This window comes from Coregonus lavaretus, assembly GCF_964263955.1.
Source record: "Coregonus lavaretus genome assembly, chromosome: 5".
NCBI classification, from domain to species: Eukaryota; Metazoa; Chordata; class Actinopteri; order Salmoniformes; family Salmonidae; genus Coregonus; species Coregonus lavaretus.
Genome location: NC_139992.1, coordinates 42,770,315 through 42,792,871, shown reverse-complemented (window position 1 = coordinate 42,792,871; position 22,557 = coordinate 42,770,315). Strand labels below are relative to the sequence as shown.

At 42.9% G+C, this 22,557-nt stretch overlaps 2 protein-coding genes across 3 annotated transcripts; one reads left to right on the top strand and one right to left on the bottom strand.

Annotated features, from left to right (window-relative positions):
- The first annotated feature begins 286 nt into the window (after positions 1-286).
- On the top strand, positions 287-14,248 carry LOC311128872 (PCNA-interacting partner-like). 2 transcript variants are annotated; one of them, XM_084161093.1, is made up of 10 exons: positions 287-531; positions 1,556-1,792; positions 1,927-1,971; positions 4,175-4,345; positions 4,481-4,635; positions 5,876-6,056; positions 6,187-6,368; positions 6,501-6,582; positions 12,084-12,264; positions 12,847-14,248. In XM_084161093.1, exons 1-10 carry the CDS (start codon positions 382-384, stop codon positions 13,191-13,193), a joined length of 1,731 nt encoding a protein of 576 aa, XP_084017219.1. In that variant the 5' UTR covers positions 287-381; the 3' UTR covers positions 13,194-14,248. The 2 variants fall into 2 exon arrangements, with proteins under 2 accessions (XP_084017219.1, XP_084017218.1); XM_084161092.1 differs by having other exon boundaries at positions 1,927-2,037.
- Positions 13,857-15,439, bottom strand: LOC311129447 (pro-MCH 2-like; the record flags this gene model as incomplete). The annotated part of the gene is made up of 3 exons (XM_084161732.1): positions 13,857-13,946; positions 14,285-14,426; positions 15,188-15,439. The coding sequence occupies 3 exons, from the start codon at positions 15,437-15,439 to the stop codon at positions 13,897-13,899; spliced, it is 444 nt and encodes a 147-aa protein (XP_084017858.1). The 3' UTR covers positions 13,857-13,896.
- Between the last annotated feature and the right edge of the window lie 7,118 nt (positions 15,440-22,557).

Here is a 22,557-nt window from a genome sequence, read left to right as displayed (position 1 = left end):
GAGTAGTTATTTAGCAGGAGTTTTAAAAAAGCGTCAGCTGGTTGTGCATTGGTTACGTGGGTGGTGAATGTATTTTGGCGATACTTTGACTATATCCCTAAAATATTCGAGATATCGAAATAGGTGGTGTTTGAGGCTGTAACATTTGTTTAGGTAAGTATGTGTTTAATGGTGTTTTATTTTTTCACTAGCTACCAGCAATCTACATCGGTATTGTTGTAACTAAGTTTTGTATCCACTTTAATTAACATTAACCATTTTAACTAATACATTGTTACATGCCGTCATACACTACTTTGTTTGCATTAGTTACATTGCAGTTTTGAAGGTTTCAGTACATATAACTAAACATTGTCTTTGTTTGTCACCTTCACAGGGACAATGGCGACTTTAGAGGACAGTCTGAAGACAATAGTGAGAACCTTCAGGCGAGAATGCCACCGGGTTCTTGAGTCAGAGAGGACTACCATCCATGGGGCAGATGGAATGTTGATGGTTCTACAGCTGGCCATTGCAGAGGTCAATAAACAGGTAAAACTGGTAACATTTATAAGCTATGAATCCCTCACTGTGGGCAGTGGCCTACAGCAGATTTGCGAGGCCCCTACAAGACTGAGAAAGCCCCCCCCCCCCCTTCCTAGAATTCTACACATTTTGCCATGAGGCTGAGAGAAAATGTTGCAGTTTAACAGCTAATTTCCTGTAATTCAAAGCATTTTTTACGTGTCTTGTAACAGGGGAGGACCATGTAGCTCCGTGTAGCTCAGTTGGTAGAGCATGGCGTTGTGGGTTCGATTCTCACGGGGGGCCAGTATGAAAAAAAAAATTATGCACTCACTAACTGTAAGTCGCTCTTGATAAGAGCGTCTGCTAAATGACTAAAATGTAAATGTATATGCTACAATAACAGTACTTGTTGCATTTACAACTTGTCTAAGTCCTAGCGTGTACTGATTTCAGCTAGTGTATAGCTGTGGATTGACTGCATTGTTTGAATGTAAGTGGCAGTTAATTTGAGAGAAATTAATGGAGTCATTCATCTAAAGCTAGTTAACAAACATGCAGTGCAGACATTTTTCACATTCATTATTTTACACCATCACAGCACTGGCAATCCATGGTGGACCAACTCCCTGGCCAAAATGGCTGATCTTTATCCCATCAGAAGAAGCTTCATGTCCATTCTGGTATTTTAATTCCTAATTCTTTTGGGTTGGGGCCTCCCAAGCCTGTGTGGTACGCCAGTGACTGTGGTCCTAACAGACATTGATACTGCAATCAAAGCCATAACATTTAATGTCATAACTCCAAACGTGTTGTCACTAAGGCAATGAGTTTATCTACACCCCTATTATAGCCATTTGGGCCTGGTTTCTCCTGATCACATGGTCAGAAAAGACTCCTGACCCTATAAAGTAATAATCACACCATTTGTCCCACCCTTTGTCCCACCAGACTGTATGGGAGGATAATTCTCCATGATCTATGCATTATGATTCCCATCACAGGCAGCAGTCATGGCTATAAGCCATCTGCTTTTGCTCTCTTCTGACAGGAGAGTGGAGAGTTCAGTGTTGCCCTGAGCGACGTCCTGATGGCCTGGAAACACTTACTGTTAGACAAACTTCACCTGCCCCTTCACGTTGACTCTCCCCGACCAGAGAACTATGACATCATCAGGAAAGAATACGACTCCTTTCTGAAGCGCACCAACACTATGGACCTGATTGATATCCACTCTATGTACAAACAGCTGAGGGTTGATCCGGACCCTGAGGAGCCTCTGAACTCAGTGAGTATTAGGCCTGATTGAAACTAGGATGATGGACCATGATTGGACATTTTAGTCAACTGTTTGATATAGTCTCAAAGGCCAGCTCAGCCAGTTAGGCTAACTGCCAAATCTGTGTTCATGTTGTTGCCAAGGTCCAGCTGTTTCAGTTTCTGTCCAGTAACATGGAGACCTATGAGGTGAGGGATTCCCTGTCCCAGGTCCCCTCGAGCCCATCAAGCAAGTCAAAGCCATGCAGCACACAGGTAAACATACAGTACCAGTCAAAAGTTTGGACACACCTACTCATTCAAAGCTTTTTCTTTATTTTTACTGTTTTTTACATTGTAGAATAATAGTGAAGATATCAAAACTATGTAATAACAAATATGGAATCATGTAGTAACCAAAAAAGTGTTAAACAACTCAAAATATATTTGAGATTTTTCAAATAGCCACCCTTTGCCTTGATGACAGCTTTGAACACTCTTGGCATTCTCTCAACCAGCTTCACCTGGAATGCTTTTCCAACAGTCTTGAAGGAGTTCCCACATATGCTGAGCACTTGTTGGCTGCTTTTCCTTCACTGCTGTCCGACTCATCCCAAACCATCTCAATTGGGTTGAGGTCGGGTGATTGTGGAGGCCAGGTCATCTGATGCAGCACTCCATCACTCTCATTCTTGGTAAAATAGCCCTTACACAGCCTGGAGGTGTGTTGGGTCATTGTCCTGTTGAAAAATAGTCCCACTAAGCCCAAACCAGATGGGATGGCGTATCGCTGCAGAATGCTGTGGTAGCCATACTGGTTAAGTGTGCTTTGAATTCTAAATAAATCACAGACCGTGTTACCAGCTAAGCACCCCCACACCATGACACCACTTCCTCCATGCTTTACGGTGGGAAATACACATGAGGAGATAATCCGTTCACAAAGACACAGCGGTTTGAACCATAAATCTCCAATTTGGACTCCAGACCAAAGGACACATTTCCACCAGTCTATTGTCCATTGCTCGTGTTTCTTGGCCCAAGCAGGTCTCTTCTTCTTATTGGTGTCCTTTAGTAGTGTTTTTTTTGCAGCAATTTGACAATGAAGTCCTGATTCACAGTCCCCTCTGAACAGTTGATGTTGAGATGTGTCTGTTACTTGAACTCTGAAGCATTTAATTGGGCTGCAATTTCTGAGGCTGGTAACTCTAATGAACTTATCCTCTGCAGCAGAGGTATCTCTGGGTCTTCCATTCCTGTGGTGGTCCTCACGAGAGCCAGTTTCATCATAGCGCTTGATGGTTTTTGCGACTGTACTTTAAGAAACTTTCAAAGTTCTTGACATTTATCGTATTGACTGACCTTCATGTCTTAAAGTAATGGACTGTCGTTACTCTTTACTAATTTTGGTTGTTCTTGCCATAATATGGACTTGGTCTTTTACCAAATAGGGCTATCTTCTGTAACCCCCCCCTACCTTGTCACGACACAACTGATTGGCTCAAACGCATTAAGAAGGAAAGAAATTCCACAAATTAACTTATAAGAATGCCCACCTGTTAATGGAAATGCATTCCAGGTGACTACCTCATGAAGCTGGTTGAGAGAATGCCAACAGTGTGCAAAGCTGTCATCAAGGCAAAGGGTGGCTATTTGACAAATCTCAAATATATTTTGATTTTTTAACACTTTTTTGGGTTACTACATGATTCCATGTGTTATTTCATATATTTGATGTCTTCACTATTATTCTACAATGTAAAAAAATAAAAAAATAAAGAAAAACCCTTGAATGAGTAGGTGTGTCCAAACTCTTGACTGGTAGAGTATGTTCATACATGCTTATGACATATCAGCATTATACTGGTCAGCATAATGTAAGCAAACTGACTCTCCATTCTCTCCACTCACATAAGAGAAGGTGGTTTAGCCAGAATATTAAATGTTACATTGGCTCATATCATTGTGCAACCGAGGTACTTTCTTTCACTGTTCGCTCTCGTGTTCCCAGTCAGTCTGGCAAGCCTTTCATTCTCGTTGAGCTTTTCCAGTCTTTCTCAGGCACTGGAATCTGTCTCGCTCTTATTAACAGGAACTTTAAATCATATCACTCAGATTTAAGAGCGAAATGTGAATTAAATTACCAGGCAGATGTTTTAAAACACAACAGACATTGTGGGCTAGGACATGCGCTGCTGCAGCCCAATCTCTCTCCTCCAGGCTGCTGCCCTGTCAACTGTCTGATTTATGAGTGGGTAGAATACAGGTTGCTACTGTAGTACTGCTTGGGGTTGACAAGGTTTATGAAATGTTGGTTTGGGTTGAAGATGGTGTTCTGACTTTTAAATGGGGCCGTGTGTGTTGTTTGTGGCATCGGCTGGTGTTTTAAAGGCTGTTGGTAAATCTCCAATAGGTAGAAAAGGTGGTGAGGAGGGTCTTCTGCTCCTATCTGGATCAGCTGGTCAACTCTAAGAACGACATGGCCCTAGCGCACACCCTTGACACCCCCAATAGGTCGCTCGGACGTAAAGCTTTTACTGACCTGAAGCGTGAAGCACGAAGCAAGAACATGTCACTCTTCTTGGTAAGAATGACAAATTGGCCTCTACTCTTTCCATGTCTGTTTCTTATCATTACACTGACCTATGGGTTTAGCCAATGAATGTTGATGACATGACAATCATATGTTCTCATAATGTTAATCATCTATATATTGCAGGCTGTGACATCCTTTGTTAGAGCAGTCCAGCTGGGAGGAAAGGGCTATGCCCCCGCTGAGTCTGACCCCCTGAGGAAACATGTCAAAGGCCTGTCAGACTTTGTCCATTTCACAGACAACCTGGAGGAGATACTGGGAGACAACCCTAACCCAAGGTACACAAGAAGCCGAGTACACAACAAGCTGGGTTGTATTCATTAGTGCACATCGTAGCAAAATGTTTTTCATTGGAAGGTAAAAATCAACCTTTCTTGTTGGATATGTTCATGTACTGTAGTCCCTCCTGGTTTCAGTCTGTTTTCTTCTGTTTGGTGCCTAATGAATACCACACTGACCTGGCAGACTCCCACTCCGCTTACCCTTGTCATCAAATCCCACCTGCCCATTGCTGTGTACAGAACTGATTTCCCCCCTAATGACTTCTGCCCCAGGTTCTCATGATAGCATGTGAATTATTAAAATGTTTTTTTAAAATCGGCTACATCAAAGTACAATTGACTAAAAGTCAAAAGATAATTAGTTCCTTCCTTGGTTTGATTACTTAGTTAAATTATCATAAAACTTTAAGATTTCCTTGATCATTCATGGCCTGTGTATAATTGCAGATTTTCTTCATCAAGCGTTTGGCAGTGCCACAAATGTGGAGATTGTTTGGTCATTCGATGAAAATGTGTGGACTGAACTTTGAGGTAAAGCAATGGGAGAAGTCATGCTGTGTCACAACAAGGCCTTATTTCCCCTGAATTCCAGTAGAAACTACAGAGCTACATGATTGACACCTCTTGGCACTCCGATATATAGCTATAGAGTCCATGATATTGGATGGATTGTCCCAGTTCCCCCATAGCAGGGGCCTTCTGGGTGTTTATGACTGAGGGTTTTCTCCCTGCTTTGCTGTGGTGCCTCTGATGGGACACTGGACTGATCTGATGCCAGAATGGCTCTTTCAACAGCCTGCACCCCTACCTCCCCTTTCACACCCTCAGTTGAGTACTGTATTACCACACACACAAACACCTTCTCTGAAGGGTTCAGGGCCTCTTGTTCAGCCAACATCTGTTTTCCCAGATTATTCTGTTCCGGAGGCTCACTCCCCTCTCATAATATCTGGGTCAGGGATCCTAGCCTGCTCCTTCTCCACCCCACCTTGCTTCAGTGTTTACACTTGCTGATCTTTTCAAACACCCCAATAATGTTGCAGTCACTTCATGGTCAGTGATAAGAGTGACCCCTAGAAAAAGGGAGTGTCATTATCCATTTGGTAATTACCAAATTCCAATCTCTGTAGTGCATCTTTCTACTCGAGGCCTATAAGTAGAGGGCTGCTTGACTTTTCTTCCTAGTGGATTAGATAATTACAAGCATTTTATATTTTATTTACACTGTTTTTCTCAGTATTGCTGGCGTTCGTCTGGTGACCAGTATCAGGGCGGCTCTGTTGAAGGGGCGGGCCAGTGGCGACGTTGTGTACGCTGCAGCTGACGAGACCGCCAAGGACCTCAAAGAGAGGATCTCTCAGATCCACCTGTCCCACAGACTGCAGTCGGCTAGTCGGACAGGGATCAGCCCAGCCAGGGTATGATACCTTTCTGGGCCAACAGATCCAACCTCTCTCAGCCTACATGTTCATGTCAAGGCCCTTTTCGTTTGATCCCCATCAACGCCATCATCTTAACACTATAGTGTTTTGTGTATATCCCCTTCAGCCCAGATACCATGCTATTAACCACGCCACTGCATATGGAGGTCGGGAGACTGTGAAGGTCCTGATAATGTTGCTGGATGAAGATGCTTTGGCACCGCCCTGCAGGAACAAGGCAGACCTACTCTCTGCGGATCAGGCTGTCCTCAGTGGGGAGGAGGGGACCTGCATGCTCACGCTGTTCCGGTGAGCCTCATCTCGCGCACACACATGCTAATCAAAACTTAATATGCTAATAATGGATATGTTTTCACAGCCTCTCTAACCCCTAAATCATAAACATCTGCTTTCAATCTCTGATTGCTTATGTGTCCTCAGATCCCCAGAGGTTCCCACTGGCTCCTCTCCAAAACCCCTGCAGCACCGCGTCCAGGAGCGACAAGATCAACTCAAACCCAAGGTACACACACACAGCTCGCCTACCTCCCACCCTCCAAGTAGGACCAGGAGACCAGAATACGAAACATCAAATAAACCAAATCAAATGTCCAAACATTGAAAAATAATGTCTTTACGTCCTGTAATATCTCCCCGGTATTATTTATTTGCTCAGTTGACGCCCCTCATCTTATAACTGGCTTCTACACGTTCACATTTGTACAGCTGTGTTTTTGCTCCCAGCCTTTGTCCAGTGTATTGCTCTGAGTGACTCTGGGGTATAAAACTACTCCTCAACAATCGGGGGATTCAAACCGGCAACCTCCCAGTGACACGTTTTGTTATGCTTCTCAACAGGGCTCCACCCTCTTGGTTTGACAAGTAGTCAGTCAAAAGATGCTCTGCTCTTCCGTTTTGTCAATCCCTCTGAGGGTTTGCATGTTTACTGTGGTCTTTGTATAGGTCCCTAGATGTTTTCTCTTTTCATTCATTATCAGTAGGGCTGGGATGATACCAGTATCGCAATATTTTTTCCCATGGCAAAAATGAAAACACGAAGCAGACAACTCTTTGGGCCTTTAAAAATACAGGTTGCCTGCTATAGCTTGGAAAATAAATAAATGTGACTGGATGACATAATGTTTGTTTCCAACATTAGGGCCGTTTTCCTAAAATGAAATCCGCTTCATGTTTTGTTTCCTTGCCGCGATACTAACGAGTACCGCGATACTGGTATCATCCCGGCCCTAATTATCAGGATGTGTAAACCGATTGATATAACCAACGGATGTGGAGGGATTCTCAGTCAGTCGTGTGGTGTTTGCAGCCTGGAAGGCTCTGGGCTTATAGACAACTATAGAATGGAGTCCTGGTGCTAACTCACTGTGCTCGTCATTAACAAGTATACCATTCCTCAAAAGCACCCAGTGCAAAAGCAAATACAACCTAGATGTAGAAACTGCTTCCACTTTGTGGAAATGGGCTCCTTTATTTGATTGCGCTAGCAGATGTCACTTTAGCTCCCCACATTCTGGCTGTCTTCCTGTGAGTGCGCTGTAATGGTCCCTGGGCAGCTCACCGCTTCCTGAACTCGGCAGGCGGAAGCTTTCTGCATCCACTTCACTTTAAAGATGCCATATCAGTCGCCTAACTCGACTAGTAAGGAAACTTGAAAGGTTATTGTTTCCTGTTGTCTGCTGAATGTCTTTATCCACCTGGACCCCTCTCCAATAGTTTCATCATACGCTGACGTCAGTCAACTGGTACACGTGCAGATAGTCACATTTAGTTTCTGCATTGTGGGTATTTTTTCCATGCTTTTGTGTCGGTTTCAGACAGATTAAACACGGCAATTTATCACTCAGCAAATTAAGTGATCTTAATGATGTATTGAATTGCATCATTTGGATGAATAATATGATACCTTATTGATTGATGTCTCTGTGATAATTTGATCTCGGTAACAAGATGCCTTTCAATGCTTTAAAGTATTTCCTCTTCCCCATGAAATCAAAGCTGGCTCATAAGAAGAGCTACCATAAGAACACAATGTGTCTGCCAACTTCTCACCTAATATCCTGATCTTGCAGGTGGGCTACTGGGCTTGTGTGCACATTCAAAAACAAACCCGAGAACAGAGCAATTGCTTTTACCTGCTGTTCCTTGAGTTGTCCTCAGGATGGGCTTACCTTCGCCTGGCCAGGCCAACCAGGTTACCTTAGCCAGGCCAGGCCAACCAGTTTATAGGGGTTGTCTAAGGACAGCCTCTGAAGCGGTGCCCCCCCCCCCCCCAATCATGTCGTCCTCTAAGCGTGGACTGCATGTATTTTACCTCCCTGCCTGTGTTATGTTCTTCCCTGTCTGTCATTTATTTCTGGCGTTAGCGAGGCATTTTATTAGCATGCAACGAGGGTAGGTGTACATTTCATGCCTGGTGATCCGAGGGTTCATTGTTGTTTTAGGTGCTCTTTTGAGAAGTTCTTTGAATAGCCTTCGCTCAGGGCTTTGATTCTCGCCCCCCCATTTGCTTTGCAGTCCCACCCAACTTTGCACGCCGTTCTTTTTTTCTCCACTGGATTCCTCCTTCCCTACTGCGGCTCTGCTGATGGCCAGGAGGGAGAAATCCTTGAGTCGTGATAATCCCCAGCAGGCCTAGATCAAACGGAGGATAAAGGAGTAGATCAGCCAGGACCCGGTTTCCCGATAGCGATGGAATTTAGGCTTACGAGTGTTTTTTTAAAACGATGAATCTTTCCTACAACGGCTGAATATGTAACATGCGTTTCCCAAAACACCACACAGAGAGAAGGGTTGCTAAGTGCATCGTTGGAGTGTGTGTCGATACTGATGGGATTGAAAGGGAGCGCTGCTCTCGGATCCGCTGTCTCTATTCAAATATTTCCTTAACTTTTTAAATAATTATTTCACAATACTTACAACAGATCAGCTCCGAGATATTACCACCTATGGCTGCAAATATTGACGTGGCTTATTGTAATGCGTACCCAATAAAAATGTATTTAAACAACTGATTTGGCACATTGCGCACATGATAAACTACAACATGAAATGTATTGCGAAATGAAGTAGCAACATATTCAATTGCTTGAACATAATATTAATATTTTAATTCGGTTTTCATTTGAAGCATCTTTTTATACGTGGCTTGTTTGTCAATTGCAAAGACATAAACTATTCAACTTTGGTCTGAAGTTATTGGTGGCTATGTTTAGCGGAGATCTGTGTATAAAGTGATGCGGGAGGCAAAAAAGCATCTGATGCACTTAGCTGTGCGAGCATTTTCAAGTGCAACATTGACGAGGGTTCAGGTAACAGCTCTGAGATTTAACACTGCTTCTAGGAAGGTTCTAATGATGAATTTAGCCTTACGATGCTTTTGGGAAACCGGGCCCTGAGCCCTATACTACATACGTGGTTTGAGGAGTTAACGGAGGAACTTTGTTCAACTCGGGATAGCCTATTCCAGTGGGGATTGTAGCATGTAAATCTTGGTGGGGCAAACTCCCCAAAAATGTTTTAGATGCATGCCAGCAAAGCCACTACACAACACTAAACAATACATTAATTCCGAGTTGGATGACCTTTCAAAACGTGTTTTCCCAGTCGGAGCTAGTTTTTTTTTCACCAGAGTTCCCAGTTGTCTTGAACTCACTGAAGTCTGAGATTTCCGAGTTTCCAGTTTTTAACACCGCAGAAGTCATGCTGGATTGACAGCATGGCCAATGTATTCAACCTTTTCTGGCCCATGATGTTGCATGTGAATGTTTATCCTTTTAAGCTTGGAAAAGAGACTCTTAAACCCAGACTTGGACCACACACCCTCTCCACTGATTTGCAGGCTAGTGATTGCTTTGCAACGCTTGCAGTTAGCCATTGATTCCTTCCAAACCACTTATTGTTGAATTTGCGATTTCCAACTTGTGTAATATTTATGTACAATGGCCGATGAGCACCGATACATTTTATCTATATAATTTATCTTCATATGACAATAATTTAAAAGGATTTGCCAGTAGATTGTCGACTTGATTCATGATAATGACTGCTTGTCTAGCTTGCTAGCAAAGGTTTTGAAAGTATGACGTTGACTTTTTAATTTTTTATTTAACTAGGCAAGTCAGTGAAGAACAAATTCTTATTTACTATGACGGCCTACACTGGCCAAACCCGGACGACGCTGGGCCAATTGTACGCTGCCCTATAGGACTCCCAATCAAGGCCAGTTGTGATACAGCCTGGAATCGAACCAGGGGGTCTGTAGTGACGCCTCAAGCACTGAGTGTTTGTGTGCCTTAGACCGCTGCGCCACTCGGGAGCCCATGATCAGTCCAATCAAAGCTACGGTAGTGTTAATGTGATTTGAAGTCATTTTATCTGTGGCCAATGACATTGAGCCTTCTTGGATGGGCACTTCTAATGTAAATCTATGGCAGCACCCAAGGGGCTTCAATTTTCGAGCTCTCCCTGTAGGTTATGCGGTGACGTAGTGTCCCCATGAGTGACAGAACACTGAGCCTATCATGGCGCAACTAGAGAACATTACCAACCCGATGCGCTGTATTTTCCACTGGCTACCCCACCACCACAGAGAGCACTGAGCTAGCCTGAAACACCTGTATTTTGGAGCTGCCTTACTCAAGAAAGCAAAAAATAGACAATGTTTGTATGCGGCTTTATAAACTCAATTATGTTTTTTTTTTGTTGCTAAACAGGTCACCTGCCCTGAATGACAGGTCGCCACTGGCCAGTTCCACAAAAGTGCTCTCTCACCTTTTAGCGAGGTACATTTCTATAGCAACGAATCCTTCAGAACTAACCTGCTCCCGGGCAGACAAACTCAATTTATCCTGAATGAAGTGTCTGAGCCACAAGTTGAGGACCGATGAAATTAGATTCCCTCCCTCTCACAAAGATTGCATCATCATCCCCTTAATTTGAGGAAGACTGGATTTTAAAATATTTGATCAAATGTTTGTAATAATAAAAAAAAGTTAAAAATACCTCACATTACAGGTATCCTAGTGGTTAAGAGCATTGGGCCAGTAACCGAAAGGTCGCTGGTTCGACTCCCCGAGCTGACTAGGTGAAAAAGCTGAGCCTTTGAGCAAGGCACTTAACCCTAATTGGTCTGGATAAGAGAGTCTTCTAAATAACTAAAATGTAAAATTACACTTCAGTAATGACAATGCATTTGAAACTTCACGCAGAGTAGAACTTGTATGACGTAATGCAATTATTTTATCAATAGGAGTGGGGGGGAAGGGTGCTTGTGCATTAATACGCACACCAAAGACAGCAAAACTATATTTAATAAAAATAAAGACTGCACTTCATCAAGCCTATTTCACACCATAGCCTGCGGAATTTGCAATTACTTTTCTTTCATTTTGATTTCGGCAAACATAAAAATGTGGCACTGACTCGCCCATGGATTGAGGTTTCGGCATTGTCTCAATGAAGAGTTCGGCATTTGACTAGCCACATGCGACATGCACATGCTGTTCCAAACATGCTAGCTTCATCCATATTGTCGTAGTATGGATGAAGCCTGAGAGAGAATGTGAAGCTAACTGATGCTGGCTAGCTTTAGAAAACCCTGAGTAGATCTAGCTTCAATCATAGTATACCCCTGGGGCTGCTGGGATTGTGGGCCCTGGAGATCAGACTCACTACTTTTCTTGGCTGACCTCAGATCAGTAGTGACATCATAAAAAAATAAAGGGCTACTAGGTTAAGGTTCATTGTCTAATGGAAGCTTGGCTGATAATTGTTTTTCCTCCAGAACTTGCAGCAAAAGTGTTTTGATAAACACAAGTCTGTTCCTAGAGAGCTATCATCCTGTAGGTTCACTCCAAACCTAATCTAGTGCACTTGACCCTAATAATTAGCTGGTTGATAAGCTGAATCCAGTTCGTTACAACTGGGGTTGGTGCAAAAACCTAGAGGAGGGTAGCTCTCCAGGAACAGGGTTGGAGAGCCTTGATAGTTTCTCTCTGTTTTTAGGCCAGAGAGCAAACCATCCGATCTCAGTTTGCCTGCACGTACCAGGACGACTCGGCGCTGCCCCTCAACCGCGTGCTGGACTTCCCCAGCACCAACCAGGTTCCCACCTGTGTGCACCCGGCTCTCAAGCGGACCCTCACTACTGTGGAATCCACCTCTGCTGTCGAGGAGCTGGGCAGAGGTAAAAATGTCTAGTTGTTACATCATTCTCCCTTTTCTCACCAGAGACCTGGAACTGCATGTACTAGTCTGCATGCGTGCTGATGAACTGCTCCAGGTTTCATCACATATAGTGCAGCGTAGCTACATACACACAAAACAACCCCCCTCTTCAGGGATTGGCTTCTATTCCCTCTGACGGCACAGATTCGGATCGATGCCCAGACCCACCTTCCCAGCCCAGTCCCAGAACCCTGCCCAGTCCCAGTCTTGGGACTGGTACTTACGATCAACCTTTAAATGATTCCCCATTTTATAAAACCTGGCCGCCCCACATCTGTAGTAAAAACCTAAAGAACGCACACTTCTCCCTCCCTCCCCTTCCTTTACTCTTTCTTTCTGTGGGAATCCAGGCTCCGCTCCATCGGGTTACATGACAAATGTTAACTTTCAGCTCGCTAGAATAAACACTCTGGCTGTTAAACTGCAGGCTAACGTCAGCAATTTCATCAGAGTTTTTTTTTCTCCCCCTTTCCTTCCTCTCTTGTTATATCATTTTTTTCGACCCCGATTGTTAAGCTCTATTACTGTTTCCTCTCTCCAGTGGAGGTTGACCCAGAGGCTGGGAGGAAAGAGGCCCAGCGAGGAGGCCCGACCCAGGGGGTTGCCGCAACACTGGGGCCCAGGAGTGGAAATGATGCCCCAAGCAGGAGAGCTGGCGGGGGCAGTCGGAAGACCAACATCCAGACAGAAGGAAGCAGCAAAGCCTGTAAACGGAAGCTGGTGGATTGTAGCGAACACTGTGGGTCAGAGAACCAGCCCCCTCTGAAGAAAACCCCCAGCAGTGTAACATCAACCAAATTGGCAGGGAAGAAGGGTGAGGCTAAAGCCCCCAGTAAGAAGAAACTAATTGCCGGACAGTGCAAGCTCACCAGCTTCTTCAGATTGTAAACTACCCATTGTTGTGTAGAAGGCAGTACTAGTAATGTCACTTTATTTCATCAATGGTCTGTCTTCTTTGAAGCTGAATGTTCTGTAGTCAATTGTACTTGTTTTTCCCCCAGTGGAGCTTGGCCTGATTTCAGAGGCTTTTATTGTACTACTTTTTTTTTTTTTTTTTTTTGCCTCTGTGCTTTCCAGCGATTGACAGACATCATCATTTTGAAAGAAAGATCACCAGCTGTAGTGTGTCTGTGGGAGAGTGTAATGCAATGATGAAAAAGAGCTGTTGCCCATGAGGCAATGTGGAAAGTCTGAGAGTGGTTGAAACCCAAGCAGATCTGTTTGATAGCAGATCAATGGCGGCTTGGCCTGCAATTTATCTCCCTCTAAGACAAAGGGCCCACTGCCAGACACTTCTCCTCTCTGACATGTATCTTTACTACTACTATCATACATTTTTATACTGTATATCTTATTTACTTCACCTGGACAACGTTGATTTTCCAAATGGAGCTATATTATGTGACCCAGAATTGAAGCTTACAATTGTTTACAGGTTTTTCTAAACATTTTAATAGTTATTTGATTTTATACATGTTTATTTTTTTAAACTCTGCCATAGAGATTTAAGGAACAAATAAGGAAAGCATATAGAGTTATGCAGGAGATTGACAGACGGCAGGGCAGCAGTGTATGATCCACCGCACTCTTCTTATCTTTGCCAACAGGGTCGGTACACTCGACCTATCATGCATCGGAGCACTGGAGGGAATAAAATTGGTAGAATTGCAGTGATTTAAAACAATAACTGTTTTTAATAGTGATATCATAACCTTCAACAGCCTTCAGTTTGTCACTTTTTATAGTCTGAAATTTCACAAGTCCAGCTGATAAAACTCTTGTTCCAAGTAATAAATAGAACATGGTGGAAAGTATCAACACCCTCATTTATGGTTTTAATGTCAGTATTGTGTAATCAACAGTCACCCATTTGACATGCTGAATGACAGTGAGCTGGATCTTTCTAATGAGAACTATTGAACAGATACAGGAACCATAGAAGGAAAAAGAACAAAAGGAAGTCATTGGTCGATACTTACTATCAAGGTCGTCCTCCCTGCGCTCTACTTTCAGGCTATTTTCAGTAGGAGCGTGATCTCTTCCTCTGTCTGGGAGGACAGGAAGGGCTCGGGAGAAAGCTGTGTTCATGCCACGTCTGGTGTGCCCTTTCAGTCTGATGTCCTGTGGGACAGAAGGCTAGGTCACTGTCTGGCTGGCTTCCATCAGAGTGGCTCAGCCAGTCTCTACATTAGTATTTTATTTATTTATTTTTTAGTATACTCTGTCCACTGAAGATTCTATTGCACAATCAGGTCTGGTGAACCAAAGCCGAAGGTTATCTAGCTTGCATGATACAACAAAGATACAACAATACACATGAAAGGGCTATAGAATCCAATGTCCAAATTAATGGGACTTTGGGATGGTGTTTTTCTTTTCCATTCATTTGGGAATGATGCATGCCATTTGCCAGATGGACATTTAAGAAGCGGCACAGATCTTCTGGGTCTCAAACCCCGGCCTACTGGACCTGATCCAGGCCATATGAAACCAGTATCAGAGGGTCCCCAGTTATCCAGACATATCATCTGCCCAAGTGGCTTTATAGCTCCTCTCCTCATCCCTCTCTCCTGTTCCATTACATCAGAGATAACCATGTCCATGACGTGCATGCCATACAGCTACTAGACTAACTGATTCACTCCACATGCCTGCCAAACCTTTGATGGAGCACAGACACTATCGTACATTTTGCCACTTTGTGAATCTAATAAAGATAAACGCCTGTCCTTTTTATCTTTGTTTGATAATGGCTGACGTTTGAGCGAATGTAAAATATTGGCATATGGAACACACTGTATTGATGCTGCTACTGATGAAAATGAGAGTTAAGAGGAAGATTGGTATGATGATGATGGACATGGATGAAGGAAGATACTTACTGAGAGGATGAAGATCTTTGTGTTCCCCTCTTCGTCCAGCCCGAGTCCGTTGTCCAGGATGGGCTCCCGTCTGAACCTCGGGGCAGCCAGAGCGTTGTCGCTCATCGTGTCTTCGCCTAGTATGGAACGCAGGCTCTCCTGCTCTGTCCTACCCTCCTCCAGCTTGCCTGTTGGTACAGCTAAGACGGCCAAGCGGGTGCTAAACTCAGAGAACAGCACCAGTGTGAATACAACAGAGTATAGGGAGATCATGATTCCTACTACACTATCTTGGTCCTAACGGCCTTGCGAGGGTCATTGAGAGTGGACTTCAGTTGCGCTCACCTGTGATGACTGTTCACTTTCAGTGGCCCATCAGCTCTTTTTATACCACGAAAAGCCAAAACTGGATTTTTTAATCATCATAACAAAGCCGTCAAATATGTGCATAGAGGAGATTTGAAGTCTCCCACTGAGCTTGGCCCATGTCATCATTGAAAAGGCACAGGTCAAAGGTCATAGCAAATTTGTAAAGCAGCTTTGGATGCTCCTTTATGAAGACTAATAAGAAGGGAGGATAGGTAAATAATAGCTGGATTACTGTCAGGTGTAAGGACATGCTGTATTTGAAAGAGAGGAGCAACATCTTTTCAACAGTCATCTCTTCCCTCCTGTAGAGGGGTCTCCTCAGGCCTCTCAAAGATCATAGGTCTCAAATTGGTCTCACAAAGGTCTCACTTCTCAATACTGTCCACTTTCAAAGGTGGAAAGTAAAAGGTGGAACACATGCCTACTGTGCAATCTGAAAGAAACCAACAGATTGCCCACAGTGACTTATTACCGAACTACGTAAATGGCTACAGGCATCAATGCTCTTTGTGGGGAGAGAATATCATCCAGGGTGGACAGTCCTGGTATGAATAGAGGCTGGGTCACTAGGGTCATGTCATCAGACTTCAACAAGACCAATAGAGAATGAAAACAGAGATCCAGGTAGCATCAACCTGAAATGACCAATTGGTGATTGGGTATACAGCCTTACCGGTTGGGTATTAGGTGGGAGGAAGTCCCTGACTTTTCTGACAATATAACCTGAAAGGATACTCCAGGCGCTAGTTATAGGCTATGTAACTATAGTTTATTCTGTTCTGATCACCTCATGTTCACAAGGGTAATGGCCGTGAGTTTAGGGAAATGAGCTCGGAGGAGTTTTACAAACGAAAACAAAAGGCCTTGTTGACATAGCTCTCCCAAGCTCCTCTTCAGTTCTTAGGAAAACAGACGATGGCTTACCTTCTTAACATCACAGTAGCTACAGCAGAGGGATGGAGAAATGGGACATGAATAATAGTTATTGAACTCAGCTGAAGTGATTTTACTTGGAGTGCACAGCCTTTATTTTGTGAGTATTTTTGTTGGAGGCTGAGGGGCTCCAGTGAAGGACTGAACTGGTCTGCAGGGGCCTGACTGTTCCAGGAGCAGCACAACTCAACTTGTGAGCTTCGAGCTCTGTTGTTCTAACCTCTCTCTCTCTCAGTCTGTCACTCTCTCGCTCTCACCGTCACTCATTTCTCTCTCTCTATCTCTCGCTCTCTCTCAATTCTCTCTCTCGCTCTCAATTCTCTCTCTCTCGCTCTCTCTCTCAATTCTCTCTCTATCTCAATTCTCTCTCTCTCTCAATTCTCTCTCTCACTCTCACTCTCTCTTGCTCTCTCTCTCTCTCTCAATTCTCTCTCTCTCTCAATTCTCTCTCTCTCAATTCTCACTCTCACTCTCTCTTGCTCTCACTCTCTCTTGCTCTCTCTCTCGCTCTCTCTCTCTCTCTCTCTCTCTCTCTCTCTCTCTCTCTCTCTCTCTCTCTCTCTCTCTCTCTCTCTCTCTCTCTCTCTCCACTACACTCTCTCTGATTGTTATGCTCTCCATCTCTCAGCATGTGTATCCACTTGTGTATCCAATGTGAACAGCTCAGTCCTGTGGTATATTTTGTATTTCAGCATGTTAAAACACAATTGATATCAAATTGTCTTATATCAGCCCCGCTCTCTTATCTTGGAAGACCCTGCAGCTAAAGCATATGTTGATGATGGTTCTTGATTCCATCCACCTCCTTGCTTCGATGACCTTTGAGATGGTGAGGCTCAGGCTCTTTATCTGGGGGTTCTGCTGTTTTCCCCTGAGTTAAATTTCTAGGAAAACATTACCATAAACTAAAGGACATTAACATAAAAGAGAAGATTAAAGTTATCTTAAAAGAGCAAGATGTGATTTCCATTGTGTTCTCAGGTCATATTTGTTTGATCTCCTTTGAAGTCAAAGGGAGATTTGAACATGAGCGTTTACAATCTTCAGCTGTTGGATCTGAGAATCTGTGCACCTTGTTCTGCTGTTTTTATTGGCTCAACCAATACATCATGAAACATTTCAATTGGGTAATAAACAACTCAAACATAGGGATCAGGAGAGGTAAATAAGTGTGTATTTTATGTGGAACAAAAACAGGACACCGGTGATATCTTTATTTTCGGAATAATTACTTTTAATAATAATAAACACACTTATGTCAAAATATATCAGATCAGATGAAACTGTTGATTGACTTGTCACAGTATGTCGCTACTGCCTTTATATTCGTTATCTTGGTTCAAAGTTTCCCTCTGTGGTTTTGACAGCTTAATTGCCCTTCAAAACTTGGAGAGATGGCTGGCTGTGGGACATTTTTCCTATCATCTCTCCCTGCTGCTTGCGTCACCTGTCAGGGGGCGGTGTTGTAATTCGGTCAAATACATCTTTCAGTCAGAACCGAAACCCTCTGAAGTCCCCGCCAGATGACATCAGCAGCATCATGTTATGGTTCTCTGTGGAACAACATATTATTTCCTTGTCCTGTTTTAACACGCCGTTTTTCATCGGCGACTCTCAACTCCTATTGTAAAAACAGTACAAGTGTAAGAGCTGGGAGGACGGTCCAGGAGTGGAGTACGTAATGCTGGGAGATCCAGGATACTCACTATGTACAGATTTTTGTTGTTGTTGTGAAGATAAAGGTGGGGGCCTTGAAGTCTGTCTGGTGTGGGGGTGGATGCTTGGAGGTGGGGGCCTTGAGGACTGTCTTGCAGCAGGCAGAGTTGTGGGTGTAAGGGGCTGCGATTGGGCAGGCCTCTTTGTTGCCCAGAGAACAGACCATGGTTTCCTGGAACAATGCAGCTGATGAGAGGCTCTCCAAGGAAAATATGGGTCTGACATCATGGGTTCTTAAAGCACACAGCTGAGCCAACACTCTCCTGCCATAATCAGTGCTCAGTGAATTTCCACTGCTGAGGAAAAATAAGACAGAGAAGCCCCTATGGGCATGGGTCCCTTCCCTAACACCCAGGTATGGCTAGAAGTTCAAATTGAGAGTTTCAGTTTGAAATGCATAATCCAATGATATACAAAGTTAATGTGACATTGGCTGGTGTCCTAAGGAGAGAGGAAAGCCAGGAAACAGTAGTGATGGGGAAAGATGCTTAGTTGAAGGACTAATATACAGTGAGAACAATAAATGCAATTGCCAGTCCTTCATACTACTGTAAAAGTAATTGATACACAGTATTTATTATTAAAAGAAAACGACATAGAATTTTGCCAGATTAACACAAATCATCCCTCCCCCTAAAACAACCAAGAGGAAAAATAGTGAAATTGGAGTGTATTAAAATATACCACAAGGTCATTTAAAAGACAATAGCGTACGTAGTTGTAGTAGGGTTTTGGAGCTTCCACTTCAGGGCTGGTCCAAAGTCAGCGTCCTGAGGTGCACCCAGCCCAGAGTGCATAGAGTCCATCTGATACATTTGGGAAATAGATACTTGAGACTGCTCCTTCCAGAATCCTTCTGCTGGTGTAGCAGAGGTGAAATTGAGAAATTCACGATTAGTTAAAATGATATTACCAAATTACAAATCAGGAATTAGACCTCAGATGTTAAAGAGATTCTACTTTTTTTAACAGAATACAGCATTGAGGAAGATGTAATTTTATAAGGAATCAGTAGTTTACTATGAAGTATAAAAGTTAATTATGATGATAAACTGATTTGTTATGGTGTGGTCATTGTGGTCCAAACTACTCCATGCAGTTACCCCAATACCCAGCCTCTAATGGTTTGGGTCATTATGGTCCAAACTACTCCATGCAGTTACCCCAATGCCAAGCCTCTAATGGTTTGGGTCATTGTGGTCCAAACTACTCCATGCAGTTACTCCAATACCCAGCCTCTTGTATCCAGCAGAGGTTTCTTGGAGATTTATTTAAACTCTAAATCCTGCAAGCTTGCAAACTGCAATTTGTCTATTCGGGCCTAATAATTGATCTTATATTAGTCATTGAGAGGCTTGGATGAAATACCATCCAGAATCCCCTGGCCAGACGCTTGCCAACTCCCTGCTCCACACTTGAAACTGTTATGTCTGCTGAACGGAAGCCAGAAGGCTAATTTATCTGTGAAAATGACTTGTTTCGCTATATATTCATAAAAAAGTGCTGACAGCGAATGAAAGCTTTGTCCTGTCACTGCAGAGATGTCCGTCCTCTAAAAAGCTGAACACGCAGGCTCAGCTCTCCCCTCAGTGAACCCACACTGACTCTGTTTGCCTTGGCGGAACATGCCATCTTTTAGGAAGTATCATTTTGTGTTCAGTTTCAGACTGATGGTGAAATGATCTCCAATCTGAATCATGGGTTGACACACAGCCGACGGACATAATAGATTTATATAGTTTCTGCACATGCTCAGAGAGACAAGTGAGCTTTGTTAGAATGCAACACTAATGTCTATGTCAGTGACACCATGGTTTATGTTACAGGTCTGGCCTTGCTGTGTATAGCTTACTGTGCTGTAATTACGTCATAGGGAGGATTGTGTGTTAATAAGACGCATTGCTGTAGAAAGTCTCCTGGACCTCTCAGTTTCATTACATCCATTGGATATTCATACTTCATTGGTTGGTTTTCCTTTGCATCAAGCGAGAGGGACATGGTGATCAATTACACTCCAAATACTGATACAAGAAAGAAAACTGTTCACCTGGTTGTTTATGTTTTTCTTCTTACGTTTGGTTGCCAAGCAACAGTGGTAAAAACATCTTCATGTTCTTTTATTAACGGATGATATTCAAAGATTTCTCAAACGTGCCTGCAGAACATTCTAACATGAGCATGACAAATGGTATGAAATAAATGCCCAGACATTGTCATAATGTTGACAAGTGGTTTATTCAGCAGGAATGGTGAACAATCTGTCAGTATTTAAACATTTTCTACAGAAGGCAATCGAGCACCAGAAATAACAGCGCTGTAATTAAACAGTTTCTTAGATGATGGTGAGCTTCGGAATCCCATGGCAATCAATTCAGATGTTTTCCTATTCTAGAGCGCTTGATAGAGTCAAGTTCCTATATGTAATTCAAAATACCGTTTTCATTCCTGTTTGTGACATTGTATCGGCTAATTGTAAGATAAATGGTGACAAAGAATCAGTCAAAATAGTGTTTTGGGAGTCAGATAACTGGATTAAAAATCTAGATTCTATCATCCTCATAGCTTTACTCTGTTGCTGCCTCTCAAGAGGCCACCATTATTATCCTTTATGCCTGCATATTGACAGTCCCACAAAGTCCCACATGGTAAACTTCCATCTTCAGCTTTGTTTCAGGGAGAAGTACACTCTTAGAAAAAAAAGGTGCTATCTAGAACCTAAAAGGGTTCTTCAGCTGTCCTCATAGGATAACCCCATGTAGAACCCTTTTTGGTTCGGGGTAGAACCCTTTTGGTTCCAGGTAGAACCCTTTTGCATTCCACAAAAAATTATTTCCACAGAGGGTTCTACATGGAACCCAAAAGGGTTCTCCTATGGGGACAGCTGAAGCCTAAAAGTATAGAACTGAACTGGGGTCAGTCTGACAAGCGAATGCCTCAGAGGATGAATGAAACCTACAGTTGTACCACTCAAGCAGCATTAGCATAGCTGGACAGCTGATAAGAATGATGGAGACATCGATCAAATGTGATAGTTTATGATTGACAGTCAGTTTACCTAATCTGTCTTTCATTAAATACAAAGCTGATAATGCAAGTTGAATAAGATTGTGTCTTAATTTAGCTGAGATCTTTGGTATCAGTCTGGTGATATAATACTCAAGGACAATCGTACTGATAAAATGAACAACTCAACAACCTTGTTTAAAACCACATACATGCATCTCACAAAGGGTAAAATGGGATGCGGCCATAGAGGTCATCCTGGCTTTCAATTCACCTGCCAATATCGTCCATACCTATATGTGAATGCACAAGATGGAGTCCTAATCTTAACCACTACACAACAACTACATTGTACTGTATGTGGTGATGATTACAGCTGTGGTTTGCTGATAGATGTAAGGATATAAGTACCACATTAATACTTTAGGTCAGACCGTCATTTGAATACTTTTTTTGATAATTTCTATCCCATTTTATTGATGTCCAAATGCATTAGCAACCCAAAATTGTAATAGGTTGTATTAAATAAAGTATCTCTTACTTTGTGGGGAGCTGTTAAGAACCAGATCTGATTCACTGCGCCACTTAAGCTCTTTAACACATGGGCATGGTTTTACAAAACAAATCATTCAACCTTAATCATACATATTCGCAAGAGTTAATGCCTTGGCTTTCTGATCATCAATGTGGTGCGTTTACATACATTTTGTTCAGGACAAACAAAAGTACACTATGACTTTTAACACCTTAATATTATTGAAGGATCACAGTTCACAGTGCTTTTTGTCAAGTTATTTGGCATAGGGATCTATATTGAGTAACAATAATTTAAAAACAGTAGAAAAAATAGCGTTTTGCCTTCTTGGGACCACAACATGATACTTTTTTCCATGCATTCACAGATTTCACACAAATACATTTGCTCGCTTATACTACTACCTTATTGAAATCGCTTACAAATAAAAACACTATTAATAAAATGGTGGCCACAAGGCTGTGCAAAAGGGACGACCTCCAACGATAAGCTTTGCCATCTCTCTTTCTCTTCCTGTTTTAGCCCACCGTTGCAAGTAACAAACTACAAAATAGCACCATTATACAGTGGATAGGATTTTCTTAATACGGTTTTGCTATATGATACCATCATGTACAATGATAGTAGAAGAATGCATAGGATAGCATAAATGGGAGTATTGGTTGATTATACACTGACAGAGGAGGAAGAGATGTGATGGGTTGTCAGGTTGCTGAAATGGTACTGTAAGACCATCAGACATCCAGATTGTGCAAACAGCCATTACTCTCTGTAATCCTGACGCAAACACAGGAATTCTCGGAACATAGTCTGATGGAACCAGTGTGAACCTTGC

Bases quoted from the DNA above. Each gene is read 5' to 3' on its own strand.
- LOC311128872 (XM_084161092.1), top strand. From the start codon at position 382: ATGGCGACTTTAGAGGACAGTCTGAAGACAATAGTGAGAACCTTCAGG. The intron at 4,346-4,480 runs GTAAGAATGACA...TATATATTGCAG, and splicing joins AGAACATGTCACTCTTCTTG to GCTGTGACATCCTTTGTTAG. The intron at 6,369-6,500 runs GTGAGCCTCATC...ATGTGTCCTCAG, and splicing joins TGCATGCTCACGCTGTTCCG to ATCCCCAGAGGTTCCCACTG.